This window comes from Trichoderma gamsii, assembly GCF_001481775.2.
Source record: "Trichoderma gamsii strain T6085 chromosome Unknown Scaffold_85.2, whole genome shotgun sequence".
NCBI classification, from domain to species: domain Eukaryota; kingdom Fungi; phylum Ascomycota; class Sordariomycetes; order Hypocreales; family Hypocreaceae; genus Trichoderma; species Trichoderma gamsii.
The window spans coordinates 9,475-30,359 of NW_020171422.1; the positions used below are offsets into that span (position 1 = coordinate 9,475).

The window sequence follows — 20,885 nt, forward strand, 5'->3', positions numbered from 1 at the left end:
TATATATAGAGGCGTTATATATAGCGTCGTTAATATATCCCATCATACTGCTGGGTGTCATCACGTGATTGGGGGGTGTTATTCTCAGCCTGAGGCGGGATGGTTTCGTTACGTGGTTGTATAACAGTATTATCCTTCTCCCAGATTGGGATATTATTGGTGTCACTGCCTGTTTCAAATTATTAGTGGAATAGAGATAGAAATTGATCACTTACCGCACGAAATAAAGTGCATAAATTCGCTCATTTAGCCCCATCTACTTTTCAATAGTAGTAATAGCAGTAATAGCAGTAATAGCAGTAATAGCAGTAGTAGCAGTAGTAGCAGTAGTAGCAGTAGTAGCAGTAGTAGCAGTAGTAGCAGTAGTAGCAGTAGTAGCAGTAGTAGCAGTAGTAGCAGTAGTAGTAGTAGCAGTAGCAGTAGTAATAATAGCAGCAGCAGCAGCAGCAGCAGCAGTAGCAGTAGTAATAATAGTAGTTAATAGTAATAGTAGTTAGTAGTAATAATATAAATAATACTAGCAGCAGCCTACGCCTAAGCTAGAGGGCTGGATAATAGAATTAGGGTACTGGATAATGTCTCCCCTATTAAAGGAGTTAAATTTTAGAGCTCAAGGGAAGATATACCACTGCCATTTACTACCTAGGTGCATGTAGTTGAGTCAGGTAGTAAAATTAAATGCTATTCGGTGCATGTATCACTTTTGCTACTCAAAATCAGATCAGGGACGAACTTCTCATTCGCTTGTTGCTTTCTTGCGTTATTTTGGTTGTAGTACAGGGCGGTCACTCATATATATTTTTAACCGCTGGACTTATGCTGTACAATGGTTTGGTGGAGATACAAGTAGGTAGAGTAACCAATTCACACCAGTCCCCGTAAGATTGTAGCCACCTCATAGCAAGATTGCTCTAATTATGGAGAGAAGCAGATAACTTATATACGAGTAACATTATGAACCCCTCATTTTCTTCATCAAGGATACACAGCTCGTAGATTAAACGTTGTGACCATTAAGTTATTTATAGTATCTCTTTTACAGCACACTACCTGCCTAGGTATATATACCCCTGATCCGCTGAATGCGCACCGGGCTGTTAGAATGTAGCATCCTAGCATTGAGCGTTGAAAGAGCCCATTATGGAGCCAACCAATCTCCCAGCGGCGGATTATTCGCCTCTTACTCAAGTTTTCAATCTCGAAAGGCGCGGCTCAAGGGAAGACGGCTGCAGATTGCTGCCTCATTCACTTTCTAGGGAAAAAGCCGGGATCGAGCCCGTTTCGCGTGAAACTCTCGGCCCCCTAGCAAAACGAGCAAGCAGCTGTACTCGCACAGATCCCCCTTTCGACACGGCACAGAAGCCTTCTGGAGACACCTTCCATTGTATAAACCTGCTGATACTATTATTAACGCTTGTCATACCTCTGATTGGCTTGATTGCCTGGTTTGTGATTACAGCACCGAAAGTTAAGCTTTTTGGGTCATTTGCTGGCATAGTGATTGGCGGCCGCTTTTCTCAAAGTATCGCAAAGGGCATCGATATTGTCTACAGTGGACTTCTGGCTCCAGCCCTGATGACTGCCTTGAACTTTGTTTGGTTTAGCTCTGCGCGTCTGGCCATCCGCGCGTCTCGAGGCAAGCCGCAAGAGCAGCAACGAAGAATACCCCTGGCGACCTGGGTGACAGCCAGTGGTATGTCTACAGGGAGCTACAATGTGAAGGATTTTCTTTCCCTACGGCGAGGGCGGATGTGGCGACTGTATTGTCTAATACTGCTTGCTTTGTCATCTGCGTTCTCCTGGACAACTTTATCTAATATCATCGCTTATGAGGCTTACACGGAGATTATTCTATCTAACGTCAAGTATAAGCTGAGAACTCTTAACGACATGGAGATTGATTCTAAAACACGCACCTCTGATGATCTTTTAATACCCCGGCCGGAAGTCCTTGGACCTCAGGCCAGTTTCAAATTGAACTTACAACAACAAGCCAGTATCTCTGAGCGGCTTACGAGTCTCTTGAATCAGATGGCGACATCCAATTCATCAACTCTTGATTCTGAAGGAGGTTATGTTGTCGTCAACGCGACAGACAGCTCGTTAGTCGACTTAGACCCGTCAGTGGTGGCGCTCTATGATATACCTGCATTTCGCTTGAGTGCGATCTGTGAACCCGCATTGCTTCTTCCTGGTTCTTTGTACCCTACGCAAATGGGTGAAGATGCTGTTCAAATGCTCGGAACGCTCTCTTCATTAAATAATACTGCTCAGATGTCCTACTGGTACCCCGGTGTTGCAGAGGATATCAAATCGAAATACACTACGGAACTGGCAATTGTTCTCTTCTCGCCCAATTATCAACAGGCAGTTCTAGGCTATATGCACACAAACACCTGGAATTACAGTGTTTTAACGCAGTACGGTGAGATTGAGCCAGTAGTATTGAACCTCACCTCGGTTTACGGCACTGTGACCACATACTCTCTGCATTGCTCTCTCCTTCGCCAAGAGGGACTTGTCAACTATACACGCTCGGCTGGCCAAACATGGGAGTTGTCTGGGTCACAATTCCAGCTTTCTAAGAGTCCACAACGATCTTTTATCGGCGACTGGCAGGTCGTGCTAAACTATCACGCCATGGCGGAAGCAGGCACGATCCCTGGTATCGCGCCTGCGATTAGAGGTGGTCTAGCCTGTGAAATTGAGATTGCTGCCTGGGAACTTGCGGCATGTCCATCAATCAACTTTTCGACATTTGCCGCCAACTTTGTGCTCGCATCAGGTCGTTCTCAGAGCATTCTGTTCAATGTCGCTGCAATGAACTCTTCCCGCGACCGGCCGGAATACTTTTACAATGTGACGGGAGCAGTAACGCAGCAGTTTTACCACATCACCTATGTTCCGGCGCTGCTCCTTGCCAGCTTGCTTGGTCTAACCATTGCAGCGTCTACAGCGGTTGGTATGATGGTGTATGCGAGATGGATTCAAAGAGATGGCATAAAAACATTACATGAAGCTACCCCATTGCGGCTTGTAGTTGATAGCGGGGCGGGAACATTGCAAGATACGGCCAGCATGGCTAGGTTGGCTAACTTGTCCGATAGCCAACTTCAAAAAGCAGCCAAGGAGGTCTACATCATGTGTTAGACAAGTGAGCCTGATACTGGCGCCAACTTGATTCTCATCAAAGAGACTTGTAGCCGGTTAAACTAGATGTAATACACGACGTTGAATAAGAGTCTAAAGTTGTAGGGAGTAGAATTGAAGTTGCGGACGTTTCAATGTTGAGAACCCAGTTGCGGAGTCACGATTATATGACTTTAACCACCACCGTTCACAACAAGCCTTTAGCAACTTGCTAATACCGCCCCCGTGGCCTAATGGCTAAGGCGCAAGACTTCTAATCTTGAGATTGCGGGTTCGATCCCCGCCGGGGGTTTTTCTTCTGTTTTTGCTCTTTTTATCCTGTGGTTGGGGCTGGAAATAGGCGGGTCTCTTGGTGGTGTGGATAAGCATGCTTGTTTTCTCTCTAAGTTCAATTAGGCTAGCTCTCCGGTACCAATATTTAGCTCTACCGATATCGGTTAATCGCGGGTTCGAGTCCCGCCGGGGGTTGTCCTTCGTTTTTTGCACTTCTTGTCCTGCTGTGCGTTGAGCGCGTTTCTCTCCCTTTCCCGGTTTTTTTCTGTCAGGCAGATAGCAGCAATGTTACTTTCTCTTGCCGTGGGGTACCTGGCTGCTTTCGCTTCACAATTGGCCGCATTCACTTTGTCGGTGGCCATTCTACGGGTATGTTTGTGCGGAGCAACAAAATGCCTATCCACCAAGCCTTCAGTGCCTAGGCAACCAATACAACAATTAAACAGCTTCCACCCAAAATTCGGTTGCCGAAAAGTAACTGGAATCCTCTCTCCCAGAGCCATCGTTGCCAATAGATCTCGTTGTTATCTAACTCTCTATGAAAACTAGTGTTGCATCAACTGTGACGTGTGGGTGTTACACAAGCTACATGCAATTAGTGTTTGACGTGTGTTTTTGTAAATGGTACAAGGACGACGAATTACTGCTATAATTATGTGGTAATAATTAATTGTCATGTGATGCTGAAGTAGCGAGCTGGTACTTCAGAATAGTCTATTAGAAATATGATGGTACATACTGGATTGTATCATACTTTGGTAGCCGTGAGACACACCCCTCCCAGCTCACGGCCAGCAAACAATCCATCAATTGTGTCGTAAAATAAAGTAAGTGGCGCCTCGCTTGTCCCTTTCTGTCGGTTACTGACTGCCCGTTCGTGCACGAACTTGGCCCATTCTTCTGTCACTTCTTCAAACTGAACATCACGAAATCCTGCTTTTTCCAGGTCCGATATGTACTGATCACGACTCGGTAGGTAAGGACAAGACACGATGTCACGCAATTGGTCGCCAACCTCTTTGCTGAGCGCCGTTCGAGCAAAATAATCCTCAATGTAGAGTTTTCCTCCTGGCTTCAGGGTGCTGGCTGCTTTCTGGAACAGCGTGTCCCTGTCAGGGATGTGTAGAATGCATAGAAACGAGATGATGTAGTCCACCGGTGTGTCCAGCGTCAGCGTTGTAAAATCCGCATTGACTGAGCGTACACCTGCCGCGAGACCGTTTCGCTCGGTGATCTTCTCGGCGAGTTGGTGAATTTCGGGCTGAAGCTCGATACCCGTGACATCAACGCCGCACCGCTTGTTCAAGTAGCGGCCGGTGGCGCTGAAGCCCGAGCCGATATCGACGACTGTCTGTCCACGTTCCATGCCCAATGTTCGGCATGCTTTTTCCAAGGCAGCGTCGCCTAAGTAGTGCATGCAATCGAAATCCGCCGTGTCGGTGAGATCCCACTTGGGCTTGTCAGCGAGAGTGTCCAGCCTTTTCTTGGCTCTCCTCAAATCGTATAAAGCTGCATCGCTAATACCGGCCTCATTGCTCCCGTTGGTGTTGGCGGCGTCGCCCATTGTGAATTTCAGATCAAAGAAGGCGGATCTAAACCAGTAGAATGAGTACCTAGTTGATGTGATATCCGGAAAGATCTTACGGATTCTGTCGCGCTAATATACCCAATCTCTCACTCCCTCCGTACGCGTAATATGGAGATGTGAATGAGAACAACGACCGAAAGTACTGTACAAATACTTGCCCAGCTCTATCACGTTTGAGGATTTTGATGATGACGAAGGAGAGAAATAAAAGAGAGATAGCGGTCTGGCAATCGTGCCGCAGTTATAAGCCTTAAACTTAAACAAGAGCTAATGCACATGACCTCCCCCTTACATATTTCTTTTCTTATCATATATACAGGTATAATTCCGGCTTATGTACTTCTCAAACAACTAAAAACATGATTATGCAGTAATATTAGCTACTCAATTCTTGGTGTTAATGAAACATGCATCTCAATGCACTTGGTGTTGAAAAAGTCAATTTCGCTAAAAAGCCATTGATAGCTCTTATAAGGCCGCTGTTGGCCACGCCTACAATCTGAAGAACAATTCAACTAATTACTCGGAGAAAAGCACAAGTATGCATGGACTATATACATTATTTATGGGTGTCTAATACTTCTGGAATTACGGAGTAACGGGTTAACCAAATTATATGCATCTATATGCTGTGGATGTAACTGAGCTTGATCCGGCCGAGCAAACTTGGTCTAGCTATTTGTCCCTTGTGCATGTAAATGCACTACAAACAACAAGGGTATGGCATCATTCACTGTACACTCATAAATACTCATAAATACCGCATATCTTCATGTAAGCTGGACTTATTCTTTTCTTCCTCGTTGTCTTTGTTCTCCTTATCCTGTACATACGTCATACCTCAGAGCGCCACTATCAACACATCGCTAGCTAAAATCTCAGATTTGCGGAGCGCGGGTATTAGCGGTCCAGATTACGCTAAAGGTTAGTGGAAAAGCTAAATCATGATTAAGATGCGCACCTTCTCAATTCGGCACCTCTGTTTCAACTTCAGTATAAGCTCTCACCAAGTTTCAGTCATTGAAGACTCGCAAATGCATCATTGTGCTCACGCTGAGTGTGCAATACAATAGCGTAATTTGAAAAGTGTGATTGGATAAGTGGCTAATTTGTTGCTCGGAAGCCACGCAAGGCCAAAGCCGCCAGGATTTAAACTAAGCACACGAGCAAGTTCTCTTCTCTACATGTACAAAGATCAATGAGTTGAGACACAAAAATTTAATATATACTCTCTCTCATCACTCTTTTTTCAGGATGACTAGCATTGCCTTGTCGCCGTGGCCTTTGACGTAATCGATGAGCTCCTTTGCAACAACCACTACCAGCTTCTCGGCTACCAATTTCTCAACTTCGGCGCTGAATTTGGCCGCCTCCCAGAACTCCTCCAAAACAGTAACAATGATCGTCCCATGCTTCTTGGTCAAGCGGGCAAATTCTCTGATAGCAGGATCAGGACCAACGTGGCCGTTTGTGAATGTACCAACACATGTAACAAGATCATAGATTTCATCATCCTTTTGCACAGGTTGGGTCAAGTCTGCCTGGGACAGACTTCGATAGACTCCAGTCTCGTTTGCAATTTTGAGCATAGCAGATGATAGATCAAGTCCATCTATGATCTTTGCTCCTGCCAAGCTCAGAGCTTGGCCGACTAAGCCAGTACCGCAGCCGGCATCCAAGATGGCACTCTGGGCAAAGTTGTCTGACACCCGGAGAGCAACTTGAGCAACGATGCTGGGAGCGACATATTCTTGAGCTTTATCCATAACTTCGTCATTATAAGTAGCAGCCCATTTGTCGTAGATGCTCATGCAATCCTGCACACTACCACAAGCGCGAGCTTGGGCAAGATACATGTCCGGTGTTTGAACTTCGGTCATCATATTGAGGGTAATCTTTGAGACCTCAACAGTTGTGATTGAGTTGCGACAATAAGATAAGCAAGTTTTCCAGGAGTTTAGAAGGACTCTGAAAAGACGATTTATGGCGTTGAATATTCTCCCTTTGCTACGACTTAAACAGAGAAAGGCCGAAGGGTTCTTATACAATTTAGTTATCTTGAGAGAAGGCTTACCTATAGAACCATATTCTCTCATCTGTTTTCTTCAATATTTACTTGCGTGATAGATGCCCTGTCTGCTTTGATTAGCTCTAAACAATTGTAGAAAGGCGTGCTGCATGAATAAACCGATAAAGCACGACAAAGGAATGTTTTCAACGGCCTCGTGAGTCTGTTGCTAACGACTACTTCAGGAGAGGATATGCGTAGCAGGACGGTGGATAATGCGGACATTGTGAAAACAATCACTAAACGTTGCACCGAGAGCTCAAAATCTTACCCCCATTGAGGCCTTTCGTTACTCTTCAATGACGTCGTAGATTCTAGCGTTCAAATAAAACGTCGCCTATATCATACGGACTCGGAGAATTTGGCTTACTCTTCGCCCTGGGCACAAGTCTAGGGGTGTCTACTCCGCGCATTTGTTCAACAAGAAGCCATGATCTTTGCCTGAATACGGCTCTGTGAATGATGAGATATTAACCGAACATGATTAGTTAGACCATGTCTCTAAGATGGCCAAGATCTGGCAGATAACCTCTCTACTTTCGCTATTTACCCGCTTTAGGTGATATACTAATGCAGTATCATGATTATGCTAGGCATGTATTAGATACATATCATATAATATTTACGATTAGTATAACAAAACTCCGCTCCTGGTCTAGATTCTCTCATCTTCCTTGGCAACAACTTAATGTCAGAATTAAGCTGATACAACGAGGCGAGTTTAGCGACAATCACCACTTGATCCTCCATGACCAGCCCTTGAGCTTGACCCTTACCCATACAAAGCAAAGAAGGGCAGCCACGTAACTCAACCCGGTAAACACGGCAGCTCCCCAGTACTTTTCTTTCCCACTTGCTCCAGTCGCACTAAGCAAGCTGCCGGCTATTGGTAGGCTTGCCAACACACCAAACGCGACTACTGTGAAGCAGCTTGCGTAATATCGCCCGTAATCTTCCGTATCACAGAGCTGGCCGAGACAGATTGGCGTCAAGCTAACGTTTGAACCGCTTTGAAAGCCAAACAATATGACAAAGGCAATGAGAAGCCCGTCGCTCTCTAGGTCAGGCACCATGATATCCGTCAGCCACAAACACAAGACGGAAATGGCACAAAGCAGAAGAGAGACAATCATGGTGTTGTATCTCCCAAACCGATCGGCGAGATCGCCAGCCACACATCGGCCAACGCAAGATGCCGCATTAAGAATAGCGAGCAGTTGATACGCAAAAGCGGCTGAACCATTTAGGGACTCTTCCGCGGATAGGCCTTGCCGATCAATATAGTAGCTCGGCGTATAGGCGATGGGAATAAAGTAGGCCAAGTCTGTCAGCAGAACCCCTGCAGTGGTAGCCCCCATCGCTCCCGTCCCGTCAAGGAAGATCCGATAGTTGGGTAGCGTGTCTCGCCAAGTCGTGGCACTGCCGTTTCGTGGGGGGATTCGGCTTCGGCAAAAAGCAATGCTGACGGCACAGAGAACCATCAACAAGAAGCCCAAGATACGAACCGTCCACGCCCATCCAACCTGGGGAAGCAAGGATTGCATCATGAGGGGAAAGAGTACGCCGCCAAACCCACCGCCGATGAAAGCTACGCCACTTGCGAGGCCACGACGTTTCATGAACCAATGAGCGACGCAGCCCATGGATGGGGTCAGGAGGAGGGAAGATCCGATACCCGTCAAGATGGAGAATGACAGGAGAATCTGGTAATATTCTGCAATATCACATGGCAGGCATTGTCAGTCTAGCACCCAGTAGGCATGGTGACAGATTCGTGGAGCTTACCCGTGCATATGCTTAGTGTGAAGATGCCAACCAGAGTGCATATAGTGCCGGCTGCAATCAGGGGCCGTGGGCCAATGGCGTCAAAAGTAGGCCCTACTTGTACGCCGAAGATCCAGTTGACAAAGGCGTAGGTGGAAAATAGCCAGCCGAGGGTAGATGCCGAGTCTTGGGGAAGAATCACCTGAGAAATGACAACTTCAAAGACCCCGGACGTGTTGTAAATGCCCAGTGAAGCAGTCAGGCCGCACCATGCCCCAAACACTACCAGCCAGGCATCACGTCCGCCTTCGGGATAGGTATGAGAGTCTTCTGTAGTGCCACTTGCTGCAATTTCCGCCCTTTGGTTGAGCCGAGTCGCATCGACAGATGCAACAGCGGACTCTATTTATTTGATCAGCGAGACACGCACACAGACCTACTTGACAAAAGCGCCTGACTCACCTGGGGTTTGTAAAGTGTCTTTGCTCTCGTCCAGTGCCATGCTCAACAATTCTTTGACGTTACGCGACGCGTTGGGAGAGCTATATCGACAAGAATGACCGTATTCCTGGTCCTGGCATACTTTGGCCCTAAATCATGGATCTGGGTTGAAGACAAAGCAAGATGGTTGTTGGTGTAATAGAGGCTGAGGGAAGAAAGTCTCGTTGCATACTGCTGCTAGCGTAAAATGAGGCAAAAAGATTCCTAAGTGGCCGTATTCTGTAGAATGTAGAATGATGCAATGAATAACATCCAACACCGAGATATTGTAACGTTGGCGGCTTTCCGCGTACTAGGTCGTATTTGCATGTGTAGATGCGCGGATATGGCTTGCAGGCTCCACCGCCCAATGACACTTCAGATAGCGTTAGATGGAGAAGCAGGGGTTGGAAGAACGGTTGTGGATATATGGCGGGTTTATGGAATAGATTGGCAGATATACGCATCTTCAGGCACAGATGAGCGTAGATGTAAGCGGAGTATCTCCTCCGAATAATATGGCGAATACGATGGTAGCAATCGCGTGAATTCGTGAATTGACAACCCATGTACTAATGCGACTATCATGCAGGTTAAACTGCAAATAGTATCTGGCCAAGACAACTTAGCGCCGGTTATACTAGCTAAAAGGCGACATGTATTGCCATTTATAGGCATATCTAAGATACAAATCAAGGGAAGGGCGCGATGATCAGCGCAGAAAACGTAGAACATGGGTTAAGTTGAGAACAATGTGACTGTTTAGTTATCTATCCATTGATACTGCTAACTCGACAAACTAAGGGCCGGTCAATAAATCATCCATGGATATATCGTGACATCATTATCAACCAGACTTTGAAATGAGGTTGCCTTGATCAATAATCAGCCAGCGACAAGGACATGGCTCTGGCGCTTTTTCCTGTTTGAGCCTTCGATATTACACCTCCTGGGCTTTATCTTGCAGCAAGGTACGTTGATCAGCTTATACTGCACTGTACCTATGTGTATGTATTGTTGTGCACCTGCGTGTAAGCAGTAGACAGTCTAAAGATTGCAAGTTTGCCGATATACCTGCAGCACAAGCATCTTCGTGCTCGGATATCTGCTCGCAATTATATCCTTGACTAGCGTCAACTGTAAACAAGATGCGTTGGTATTGCAATGCATAAAGATAGCTCTCAGGAGCAGCTTTTATCTTGAGATGATAACCTGGATTGATGTGCAAGGTAACAATTCCTCGACTAATGCGCACCCACGGGAAGATTGATAGAATTGCGTAAACTGCTTTTGATTATGCCGTGGTACATTCATCGAGATCGCCGGCTTTGATATCTGACGTCTTGTCTGCGGCAATGCAGTGAGATAGGAGATGGTATCGTTTGGGGATTTACTAATTGTTTATTTAACCGGTCCTGATCGGGCAGCTCACTGTGAGATCGTTCAAATCCTTGATGCGAATAATACGTGGTCTGACTGATCGAATCAATACTGCAGATGATACAACGCATATTCCATTGGCTACGTACTTCAACTGTACGTCAATCATAATCATGAACAGTAAAATTATATGGTGATAGTGACGTAGAAGTGGTTTTCATCTATAAAACGCCAAATGGTAATTGATTTCGCTTGAGCAATTAAGTATGATGACTGGGGACGACAAATCAGAAGCAACTCAACCATAGTACTCGTGTATCAAGTTACGACTCTTGAGTGTTCTTGCATAGTTCAAGCCGTCAACATGTCTGTTACTACTCTTGACTTCGAGAAATTCATCGCAGGCACTCCCCAGGAGCGCAAGCAATTTGCAGAAGATTTGCTGAGCAGCTTCGAGAGGACTGGCTTTGCAAAGATGACCAACCATACATTCAGCACTGCACAGCTTCAGCAATTATTCCACTGGGTATGTAAACAATTCATGAATATTTCTACAGCCGTTACTGCCATGCAAGCTCTAACCGAGACTTTCAACTTGCCAGGGACAATCATTTTTTGACCAGAGCCTTGAGGCTAAGAATGAGATTCCAAATGAAGTCGGACCAAGGCCTATGCGTGGCTACACGCCTTGGCGAGTGGAAGAAGTCGGCAAATTGCACCATGATGAGAATATCCGTATCCTCACTGATTCAAAAGTAAAAGCTCCCTTCACACTTCCTTCATCGCCATGCTCACAGCTTTACACAACAGGAACATTTTGATCAAGGTCCTACTGATGATACGGAATTTCCAAACAAATGGCCCACAACATCCAACATGTCCGGCTTCCAGCCATTCATGGAAGCTTTCTACCAGCAGTGCAACAATGTCTGCCTTACATTGATCCATGCTCTCGAAGTTGCGTGGGGAATTGAAGATGGATCCCTTGTTGCTCGGTGCAGCCCCAGCGCTACCGACTTGAGACTTACTCACTATCCTGAGATAGCTGTGGATGAGCTTCAGTCAGGACGCAACACCCGTATTGCGCCGCATACAGATTTCGGCCCAATTACTCTTCTGTTCCAGGATAGCACTGGCGGCCTGGAAATTGAAGACCGTACGGACGCCACTGGTAGCACCTTTGTTCCCTTGCCACCGACTGATACGACAGAGATGATTATCAATGTGGGTGACACATTGACCCGCTGGACCAACGGAAGGATCGTTGGAGGCATGCACCAGGTCACCGTTCCCGAGACTATGAAAGGGGAAAAAGGACTGGTTATCCCTTCCCGAATGTCAATGGCTTATCTCTTCAAGGCTGGGCGTGATACATCTGTTGGACCGCTGCCCAAGTTTGTCTCTGCCGAAGAGCCTGCCATTTATCCCGAGATAACTGCTCTTGAGTTCCAGCGGTGGAGGAATAGCATTGTCTACAACCTCGACAAGAAAGAGGATGGCGTTAGGTTCAGTGGCTCGTCCGCTATCAAACCAACGGGAGGATTCCGTCCAATGCAGACAGTTTAAATCGTGAGTTGTAGAAATTGTGGGATAGGAATAATTTAAGACAGACGAAGAGTAACGGTTTTGATGTTAGAGAATATTGAATCAATAGGTTTACATTTGCTCATCAGCTTGAAGATGTAACAAGCGCATTAAACTAGTGCTGCTTTCAGTTTGTGAATCCGGATTCGATGCGTTGAGAAAATTACATCATGAGCACTCTGCGCAAGTAGGTAGCCTTGCATCTTCATCCGAGTTAGCTCTGATAGTACGCCTGCCTATAAGCAAATGTTACAGTGAGATATAAGTGGTTATCGCAAAGTCTATTCCAGTAGCGTCGACCATCAATGAGACTTCAAAGAAACAACTGACGGTCGAAGTACTAAGAGAGAGAAACTTCCGCTTCACGATATTCAATCACTATAACTAACTGGACCGCTAGCGTAAAGATTTTCTCTCCAGTTACACAATAACTAACCTTGCGACAGCACCGCCATACATTTTACAAGTGATTCTTTTCACGCGGTTTTTTTTTGGGTGATTGTTGGTGGGCGCTTGCCCCGAAATTCCTAAGGGAAGGACGGAGGATTATCGCATCTGTATAGCAGCCTTAGATCCTGTATCATTACAGAGGAGACAAGCTTTTTGATCCTACATTGCATGTCTCTACGTTCTATATCGTGAGGACCGCGCATTAGGTCTGCTTCTACGCTTCGCATCTGCCGTAGGAGACCTGATAGTGACTTTTTTCAGGAAAAAGTTATCTAGCACTTCAGCCAGCATCTACATGTGTAGGTATATAGGCTACTATCAAGTACTGCATCTGCTACATCTGCTACATCTACGCAAGCGAGGGTCCCGTAGCCAATTGACCAAGCAGAAGCAAGCGTTGGAAAAATCCAACATTTGGCTGCCTGCTTGCAATCGGTGCCCTACGCTAGAATACATCTAGCTTGGCAATGCTACGCCAGTTCTGACTCGCAAGAACTAGTATGAAACAGGTCAGACGTCATGGCATTTGCGCCAAATGCTCTTCCTTCTTTTTACAAACACCTTTCACCCTAGAATGATATTAAAAGGCGCTGATAGAACTGCATCTAAAGGATAATTATAGCAGATTTCGGGAACCTCTGCTGCTTTCTCACAAAAAAATAATTCCCATTAAGGTCTAAGTCTCTAACTATTATATATTATCCTTTTTAAATATATATCCTAGGTTTAGACTTCACTATTATCGCTAATCTTTTACTACTGTAAACTAAGGCAAGGATTAATATAATCTAAGGTGGTTATACTATATTCTGTTCTTAAAAATAGGTAATGTTAGATAGTGCTATACTGTAAATAGCATAACGCAGCCTTTAAGGGACCGCAGGCTTTTAATAACTATCGAATCGTTAACTTATCTATTCCAGCTTGTTGAAAATTGGCGAGGATATTGCACTAGGCGCAGTCCATCTCAGGGTCCTGGGTGACCCCGCTTCTTTATTGTCGTCTGAAAAGGCCATCATTTTGGCGTGACGGGAGTGCAAGTAATGGAACCTCCTATACAATTTAACCTATTAGATCGTTAAGCTACGCGATGCACTACACCTTCCTTAAGAAGAAATAATCTTTTAGTGTCTTAGGTCATTAGCCTATAATAATGCACTGCGCTCTCCTTAGCAAATCCCCCCTCCTTTCGTTGCTTTCAATGTTGCTCGATACAGTTACTAATATCGACTAACATGCTATTTATAAGCACTTGTAGATTGATTTTAGCGACAGCTGCTCTCCGCTTGGGTTCATGCGGGGGAGAGCGTGAACTATTAAGCGATGGGTCTATTGGGCCTAGTGGGTAGATGGATTCACGGCTGTGCGCTCAAATGAGAGTTTCTCGGCTAGTTCTCTCGTCTCTTGCTCTGCTTCTCTTTCGCATCACTTCGTTACGCAGCGGCAGAGTCGTACTTTGGCATCATATATACATGTACATAAATCTCTTAAACTGGTAGTCGGAAATATGTCATCGGGCATTTACACGCTGTTGGATATCCCCACCAAGGCGCCACGCGTCTGTTGGTCGATGAATACTTGGAGGAGTAGGTCTGCCCATTCAGGTTCAAGTCAAAAGACACATAAATGCTAAAATCAATGTGCAGCTCGATTGCTTCTGAATTACAAGGGTCTTGACTACAAGACAGAATGGGTGAGTCATAGTCACAATGGTCGGACCATAAGCCCTAACGTCTGGCAGGTTGAATATCCGCACATCGGGTCTCGACTCAACCAGCAGTAAGTCAACGCTGAGTTACAAACATAAGAGCATGTTGTAACTGAGGTTTTATCATGTCAGTGTCTCCCCGAACGAACAAGGACGCCCATTTACCGTCCCGACTATACAAACGCCTGATGGCTCTTACCTGATGGACTCGTACAAAATTGCCGAATTCATCGAGGAGAAGTACCCGGTTCCAAGCCTGCCTCTGAACACACCTGTTCAGCTTAGATTTAGAGACAGCCTCATAAAGTTTATGGAAAGGCTTGGACCAATATATGTTCCTAGAGTAGCGACGCAACTTCTCGGCGAAGAGAGCCTTGAGTATTTTCTCACCACGCGCCAGGAAGACATCGGCATGCCTCTAGATGAGTTCGGAAAGCAGCAGGGCCCAGGAGCATTCGAGCGATGCGAGCCTTTCGCGCGCGAGATTACGGCTTTGCTGAACGAGTCTTCGTCGGGGCCCTACTTTATGGGCGATACTGTCAGCTACACCGATTTGATGTGGGCGGGTATTCTGCTTTTCTTCAAACGCCTTGGCACTGAGGAGTATCAGGAAGTGCTAAGGGTTACTGGAGATGCTGAAGCGCACACCAGATTCTTGGATGCTTTGAGCCCGTGGACAGCAAAGGAAGATTAGAGAGCCAAGAATGTGCTTGTTGTCATTTGGGATAGTAAATAATGCAGCAACAGGGTTTTATATAGTCACTTCTAGATCAGTCAATTTAGCTTGGGACAGCTGACTGAATTAGGGTCGTCTTACATACAATACAAACTCGTATCCATGAAGCCCTGCTCACATCCAGCTGCAAAAGTGCCCCGATTTGCCACGTCGAATACCGGGGCTATGCTAGGGGAAATGCCTTCCACCTTGGGGGGTTGTTCACGGAAGCGGGATCCGCATGATAAGGGTCCGGGACAGAACTTAGGCAGCTGAAGTGATTACTTCCCATCGCTTTCGCTGGATAATCAGCTCTACAGTGCCTGCTGTATCAGGTAAAGGAGTAAATAGAGTTTAGTGTTAGTACTTTCCGCCACTTAAGATTGCTCAGATGGATATCGTTACTCGGACTTCTATGGCGGCCTCCGTGGGAATCGGCAGCCGGGAGGCGGCGTTTTCGGGATTTATGTGGGTATCGTTAAGTGAATTTACAACGAATAGAACTTTGGCTTTATTAAGCCGGGAGTATGTAAAATATGGAATTCTATTCCCGGATTACTGATATAAATAGCAAGGTATGCAGTGTCAACCCAACGTTGCATGAACTAAGCCTTGAGCCTTCGAGTCATGTTCAACATTGTCTGCAAAAAGCCCTGGATGCAATCCGCCCATTTCCCCAATAGAACCGAACTCGGCCAATATTGCCTGTTCTATGTACGAGGTCACGCATACGGGGTTACGCATACACGGTGGCGCGGCTGGCACCAATTGATTACTGAGCGTTGAATGAATTCTGCTAAATCGGCAGTTGACAACGAGCCTTTACAGGGCTATGAACAATGCTGAGATGCTACTATTTCTCGTTGCATATTATCGAGTGGCAAGCTAAACAGAACAGAACACCATTTTGAAAGATGCATCCAGGAGCGCCTGGTAGCTGAAGCCATGGTTGCTACAGCTAGAGCAACAGTTACTATAATTATCGCTGCAGGGATGAAGCCATGGTTGCTACAACTAAAGCAACAGTTACTATAATTATCGCTGCGGGGATGAAGCCGTAGTTGCTACAACTAAAGCAACAGTTACTATAATTACTCGACATAGGTGATAAGTCGCTATAACATGCCTAACAATGTATGGCACATTAGTTCCCTGGAGATACGGGTTGACAGCCATTGCGATATGTCTAATTGGCTTGAAAGGATAAACCAGGAGAAGACACAAGTGGGACTCTTAAGAGAATGGCCTTTCCTATATCAAACACTATGTACATTACATAAAGTTTGTATTATAGTCGTGTCGGTCTGCTAGTTGTCAAGGAACTTATGAAGTCGCTGACACCCTTGAAGTCCATCCCACCTAGGAAATTACTAGGTATGTGTCATTTGTTTTGTAAACAAAACCACTTCATTGGCCAAATTCCCCCCGACCCTACTCAATACGGAGCACCCTTAATGTCGTATATGCACCTCTGTAAGCTTAACAAGTTACGGCGTGCACGTTCTTGTAAGCTTAAACGCCCAGGGTATACGCGTCTTCAACTCTGGGTTCATATCGAATGTTTTAGGCCCGAATTACTAGTTGTAGCATAAACCAATGGCATGTCACGTTTCCCGAAAATTTTCCTCAATTTAGTTATGCGGCTCAACACAGCCACGCTAGCATCTCCTTTGTTCAATCCGAATTCAGACTTGTACAGTGACACGATGTGACACGATGCTTGAATAGGAATGCCCCGAATCCATAGCCACTGTAGCCCCTCTTTGTCAACCGCATATACGAGGCTAATGCCAGGTCTGGGGACTGCGTGTTCGGGTAGCAGTTCCGTACGCGTGTAAATAGCCTGCTCGTAAAGATATATTTACTGGCTTAACGGTCTTCTTAGCTATAAAGCCCACAAGTCCCAGACGATCATAGGTCTCTGGCCAGCTCAAGTAGTCGTTTTCGTTTCAACGGTTCCTTTCGGCTAGATATCCGGCATCAAAACTAAATCGCCATCATCATGGCCTGGACTCGAGCCATCCTCTACTCTGCTCTCAGCAGTTACCTCTGGCATCCAGCAAACGCTAATTATGTGTGGCCAAATGAAGAAATCGACGAGCTCGAGAGGATATTATTCGAACAAGACAGTATTTTTGGCCAGCCTGGCAGCGACCTGGCCTCATTTGTCTCAGGCTGTTCTGGGTTTGGAGACGGCCCCCAAGGCGGAGAGCGCAATTTCGGCGCCGAATGGCTGAGAACTGCCTACCATGACATGGCTACGGCAGATGTGAATGCTGGAACCGGCGGTCTGGACGCTTCTATTCTGTTCGAAACGGATCGTCCTGAGAATCCTGGAAAAGCATTTTCGGAAACTTTTGGCTTTTTCAGTGCCGTCCACTCTCCTCGATCATCGATGTCTGATTTATTCGCGATGGCCGCGGTGATTGCAGTCGGTTCATGCTCGAATGGAAAAGTCATCATCCCCTACAGGGGCGGCCGCGTTGATGCAGCTGGTCCAGGTCCATCGGGCGTCCCGCAGCCACAAGAAGATCTTGCTTCACATACGGCAAGTTTTGCTAGGCAGGGCTTTGATGTGACTGAGATGATTCAACTGGTTGCCTGTGGGCATTCCATTGGAGGTGTTCATGGAGTGGACTTTCCGGAAATTGTCCCCAATCCTCCCAACACAGGCGTCAGTATAACCATTTCCATGACCTGCGAATAGGCAGCCCATGAAGCTTGGATAAACATACTGACTAAGTTTCATTCTTCTAGACCGACAATATGGTGACCTTTGATACAACAAATAACGATTTCGACAATAAGGTGTAAGTGCTACTATTCTTGTTCTCCCTCTAAGAAACAACCAACTCATGCCTGTTTTCTTCCAGTGCCAAGGAATTTGTCGCCAATAACACTCAAAACCCACTTGCGTTTGGTCAAAACGAAACAACACGATCGGATTTCCGTATTTTCAACGCAGACGGGGGCAAAGTCATCTCTCAGCTAGCAGATTCCAACGATTACTTTCTTAGCACATGTACCACTATGCTGGAGCGCATGATCAACACCGTGCCTCGCAGCGTAAAGCTAACGGACATCATTAAACCTATCGCCGTCAAGCCCAGAAACCTCTTTATTACTCCTAATGCTGATGGAACGCTGTATGTGAATGGCTTTATTAGGGTACGTATAGAAATGTTCACATATCACGAACGCCAAGAGGTCTTTCCCAGAAAATGCTAACAGCTTGAAATAGATCGCCAATACTACAGCTGATGCCAATAAGAGTCAAGTCTTCATCCACCCCAAATCGCGCTCTGGCAAACTTCTACCAGTGGCCACTGCAACCACGAAGAAAGGGATGAGTGGTGGTTGTGATTATCCCAATTGTGGTCCAGATTTCATTTTCTACATGTTCAACACAACAATTTCAGCTGAAGATGGCATATCGTCTTTTACCATTGAGATTCAAAACGACGCCGCTGGGAAAACTTCGCAATTCGACAATGGAGGCTCTGGATTCCCTTTTTCAGATGCCCTTCAACCATTGTTTAGCTTGTCTAACCAGACCGAGTCCGTTGTTGATAACGTCGTCTATAACCAGCTGAATGTGACCGCTTTGGTAGGTCTATTGCATATTCACTCTGACGCTCTCAAGACAAATGACTAATAATTTACCTTTTAGGTCTTGAATGCTGAAGACTTCTCTGATATCTCGCTTATCATTAATGTGCCTGTAAACCTTACTGCACCAATCAGCCCGTGGACTCAAAGCAAAGTGTCGATGAAGCCTTTGAGCAAGGTTCCAGGAACCAATCACACTCTATACACTGGTAGTTGGAAGGCTGCATCTGCCGCAGGAACGGTTCCGTTCGATATTGTTGCTACTGGAAATAAAAGCACTGTTTCGAGTTTGTTCAATTCGTGGGATAATGTTCCGCAATTTTTTGATGAATGATTTAATATTCACTTTGATGGATAAACTTGTTCATTTCATATTAGACTATTGCGTGTGCCTTGTCTGTTCAGCCTGGTTTACTATAGCATTTGTCTTTAGAATCTACACCATATAACTGGCCTAAACTTCCAAGCTTAAGAAACTGCATTATGATGAATCATCTCAAACTTTTCTCAGACACTCTAAACATAGGCCTCCTCGTGCTCGTTCCTGTATAGACCCTTTGATCTGTGCTGATGAAATTGGAAGAAGTATAAATTTCTGGTGATGTTGGCGGCTATGGATCAGAAGGCGCTGTCATTGGGAAATCCATTCCAAGAACCATTAACGTTGAACTTTGTCATACACTTGAGAATAGCATGTGACGTAGTAGTTAACCCGACTCAGTTGCGGCGTAACATTTGGGGCTCTGGCTAGGAAGACAAGCAGCAAGATTTACCTGCACCTGACCTATTAGGAGACAACAGCCCAAGGCTTTCATACGGCCCGCATATAGCTGCGTGGGTAACAACGAATGAAGCCCCCAATACATGCAGTCTGGGATTTGTCACAGCTGCCATGGCAGTGATTAGGCGATCGCAAACTGCTGCATACTGGCTCTGGGACTAATTTTTGTCGCCTGCTACCTATACTTGTACGAGTCAAACAATGTATAGCAGCTTGAGATATCTTCCGATGTCTCAAGACCATGTACAGTATGAGCTATTCAAGGCTCGCACGAGACAAATTTCTATTCGTGCAACACCATGATATCCATGATACCCACTCGGATGTATTGTCTGACCCCATGGTCATAGGCTGTTACCAATCGGGAATCCCCAAGACGCGCCAAGGTCATGGCATTTCGATAAGCAGCGATTGACAGGGGCCTTTATCGGAGCTGATGACGACACAACCAGACATCAAATGAAACCTGGAAATCAATCGCTAAAGCCTGTCCCCATTAGGCTGCTGGCATTCCAATTGAGCGCTGCAAGCGTCCCAGGACCTGCCAAATCGAACCTCGCCTTGAGTCAATGCAAAATTGCGCTCGGCACTTCTTTTGCGCTACTGGGAACCGGGCAATCGAGCTTGTGTCACGAGAGCGGCGGCAGATCTGTCTTGCAGCGAGTTTATTATTTGCTTATTTTGACGAGTTGGTTCGCGAATTCGCTGTATCCGAGTTACAGGCGAGAGCGAGTCGAGGTTCTTCACCGAGAGCATGCTCGCACTTCCACATATGCGGCCATTTCCAGTTAGTACCTACTGTATCCTGTAGGCAGAATGAATTGAATGCAATCGCCGATTAGTCTGCTGCACATGGATTGCCCCGTTGGGAAAATTCTACTAATCGAGCCACTTATGGCAAAGCCAAAAGGTGGGGAGGAGGGCGGCTTAAAATCACATGTGGACGGGAAAATTACGTATTTCGCACGAACGAGTATTAATCTACAAGTATAGTCCGAATGATATAGTACTGGTCTCACATCAGTTGTTGATCTGCCACTCGCTCAATATATGTACAAGGTCTTCCTTGCGAGAAATTCCACGGCTGACTCGGTCGGCGGATAGCGGCAAATCGGAAGAGGAAAAAAGGCGCGTTGATGTTGGACGAACCTAAGAAGAAAAAGAGAGAAGAAAAAAAAAACCTCCGTCGGCCCTAAACGCCAATAGTCTCAACTCCTGTGTTGGATGTGTGTATCTCTAGTCTGATATTGAGATTACCTGCAGTGCGACGGCTTGTTTTTTTTATAATATGTGCACTCAGCTTACTTGTGGCATTGATTGGAGAATTGATGCCTT

At 45.9% G+C, this 20,885-nt stretch overlaps 7 protein-coding genes across 7 annotated transcripts; 4 read left to right on the forward strand and 3 right to left on the reverse strand.

The window, feature by feature from the left end:
* Positions 1-1,140: 1,140 nt before the first annotated feature.
* On the forward strand, positions 1,141-3,150 carry TGAM01_v211034 (hypothetical protein; the record flags this gene model as incomplete). The annotated part of the gene is made up of 1 exon (XM_018805098.1): positions 1,141-3,150. One exon carries the CDS (start codon positions 1,141-1,143, stop codon positions 3,148-3,150), a length of 2,010 nt encoding a protein of 669 aa, XP_018661822.1.
* A 1,021-nt stretch (positions 3,151-4,171) lies between these two features.
* Positions 4,172-4,987, reverse strand: TGAM01_v211035 (methyltransferase; the record flags this gene model as incomplete). The annotated part of the gene is made up of 1 exon (XM_018805097.1): positions 4,172-4,987. One exon carries the CDS (start codon positions 4,985-4,987, stop codon positions 4,172-4,174), a length of 816 nt encoding a protein of 271 aa, XP_018661821.1.
* A 1,262-nt stretch (positions 4,988-6,249) lies between these two features.
* Positions 6,250-6,894, reverse strand: TGAM01_v211036 (hypothetical protein; the record flags this gene model as incomplete). The annotated part of the gene is made up of 1 exon (XM_018805096.1): positions 6,250-6,894. The coding sequence occupies one exon, from the start codon at positions 6,892-6,894 to the stop codon at positions 6,250-6,252; it is 645 nt and encodes a 214-aa protein (XP_018661820.1).
* Positions 6,895-7,810: 916 nt separating this feature from the next.
* TGAM01_v211037 (hypothetical protein) lies at positions 7,811-9,345 on the reverse strand (the record flags this gene model as incomplete). The annotated part of the gene is made up of 3 exons (XM_018805095.1): positions 7,811-8,793; positions 8,865-9,245; positions 9,306-9,345. 3 exons carry the CDS (start codon positions 9,343-9,345, stop codon positions 7,811-7,813), a joined length of 1,404 nt encoding a protein of 467 aa, XP_018661819.1.
* Positions 9,346-11,067: 1,722 nt separating this feature from the next.
* TGAM01_v211038 (oxidoreductase) lies at positions 11,068-12,269 on the forward strand (the record flags this gene model as incomplete). Its single annotated transcript, XM_018805094.1, has 3 exons — positions 11,068-11,229; positions 11,306-11,458; positions 11,514-12,269. 3 exons carry the CDS (start codon positions 11,068-11,070, stop codon positions 12,267-12,269), a joined length of 1,071 nt encoding a protein of 356 aa, XP_018661818.1.
* Positions 12,270-14,244: 1,975 nt separating this feature from the next.
* On the forward strand, positions 14,245-15,139 carry TGAM01_v211039 (hypothetical protein; the record flags this gene model as incomplete). The annotated part of the gene is made up of 4 exons (XM_018805093.1): positions 14,245-14,323; positions 14,384-14,430; positions 14,479-14,516; positions 14,578-15,139. 4 exons carry the CDS (start codon positions 14,245-14,247, stop codon positions 15,137-15,139), a joined length of 726 nt encoding a protein of 241 aa, XP_018661817.1.
* Positions 15,140-17,162: 2,023 nt separating this feature from the next.
* TGAM01_v211040 (WSC domain-containing protein) lies at positions 17,163-19,103 on the forward strand (the record flags this gene model as incomplete). The annotated part of the gene is made up of 5 exons (XM_018805092.1): positions 17,163-17,834; positions 17,918-17,970; positions 18,034-18,328; positions 18,402-18,767; positions 18,831-19,103. 5 exons carry the CDS (start codon positions 17,163-17,165, stop codon positions 19,101-19,103), a joined length of 1,659 nt encoding a protein of 552 aa, XP_018661816.1.
* Between the last annotated feature and the right edge of the window lie 1,782 nt (positions 19,104-20,885).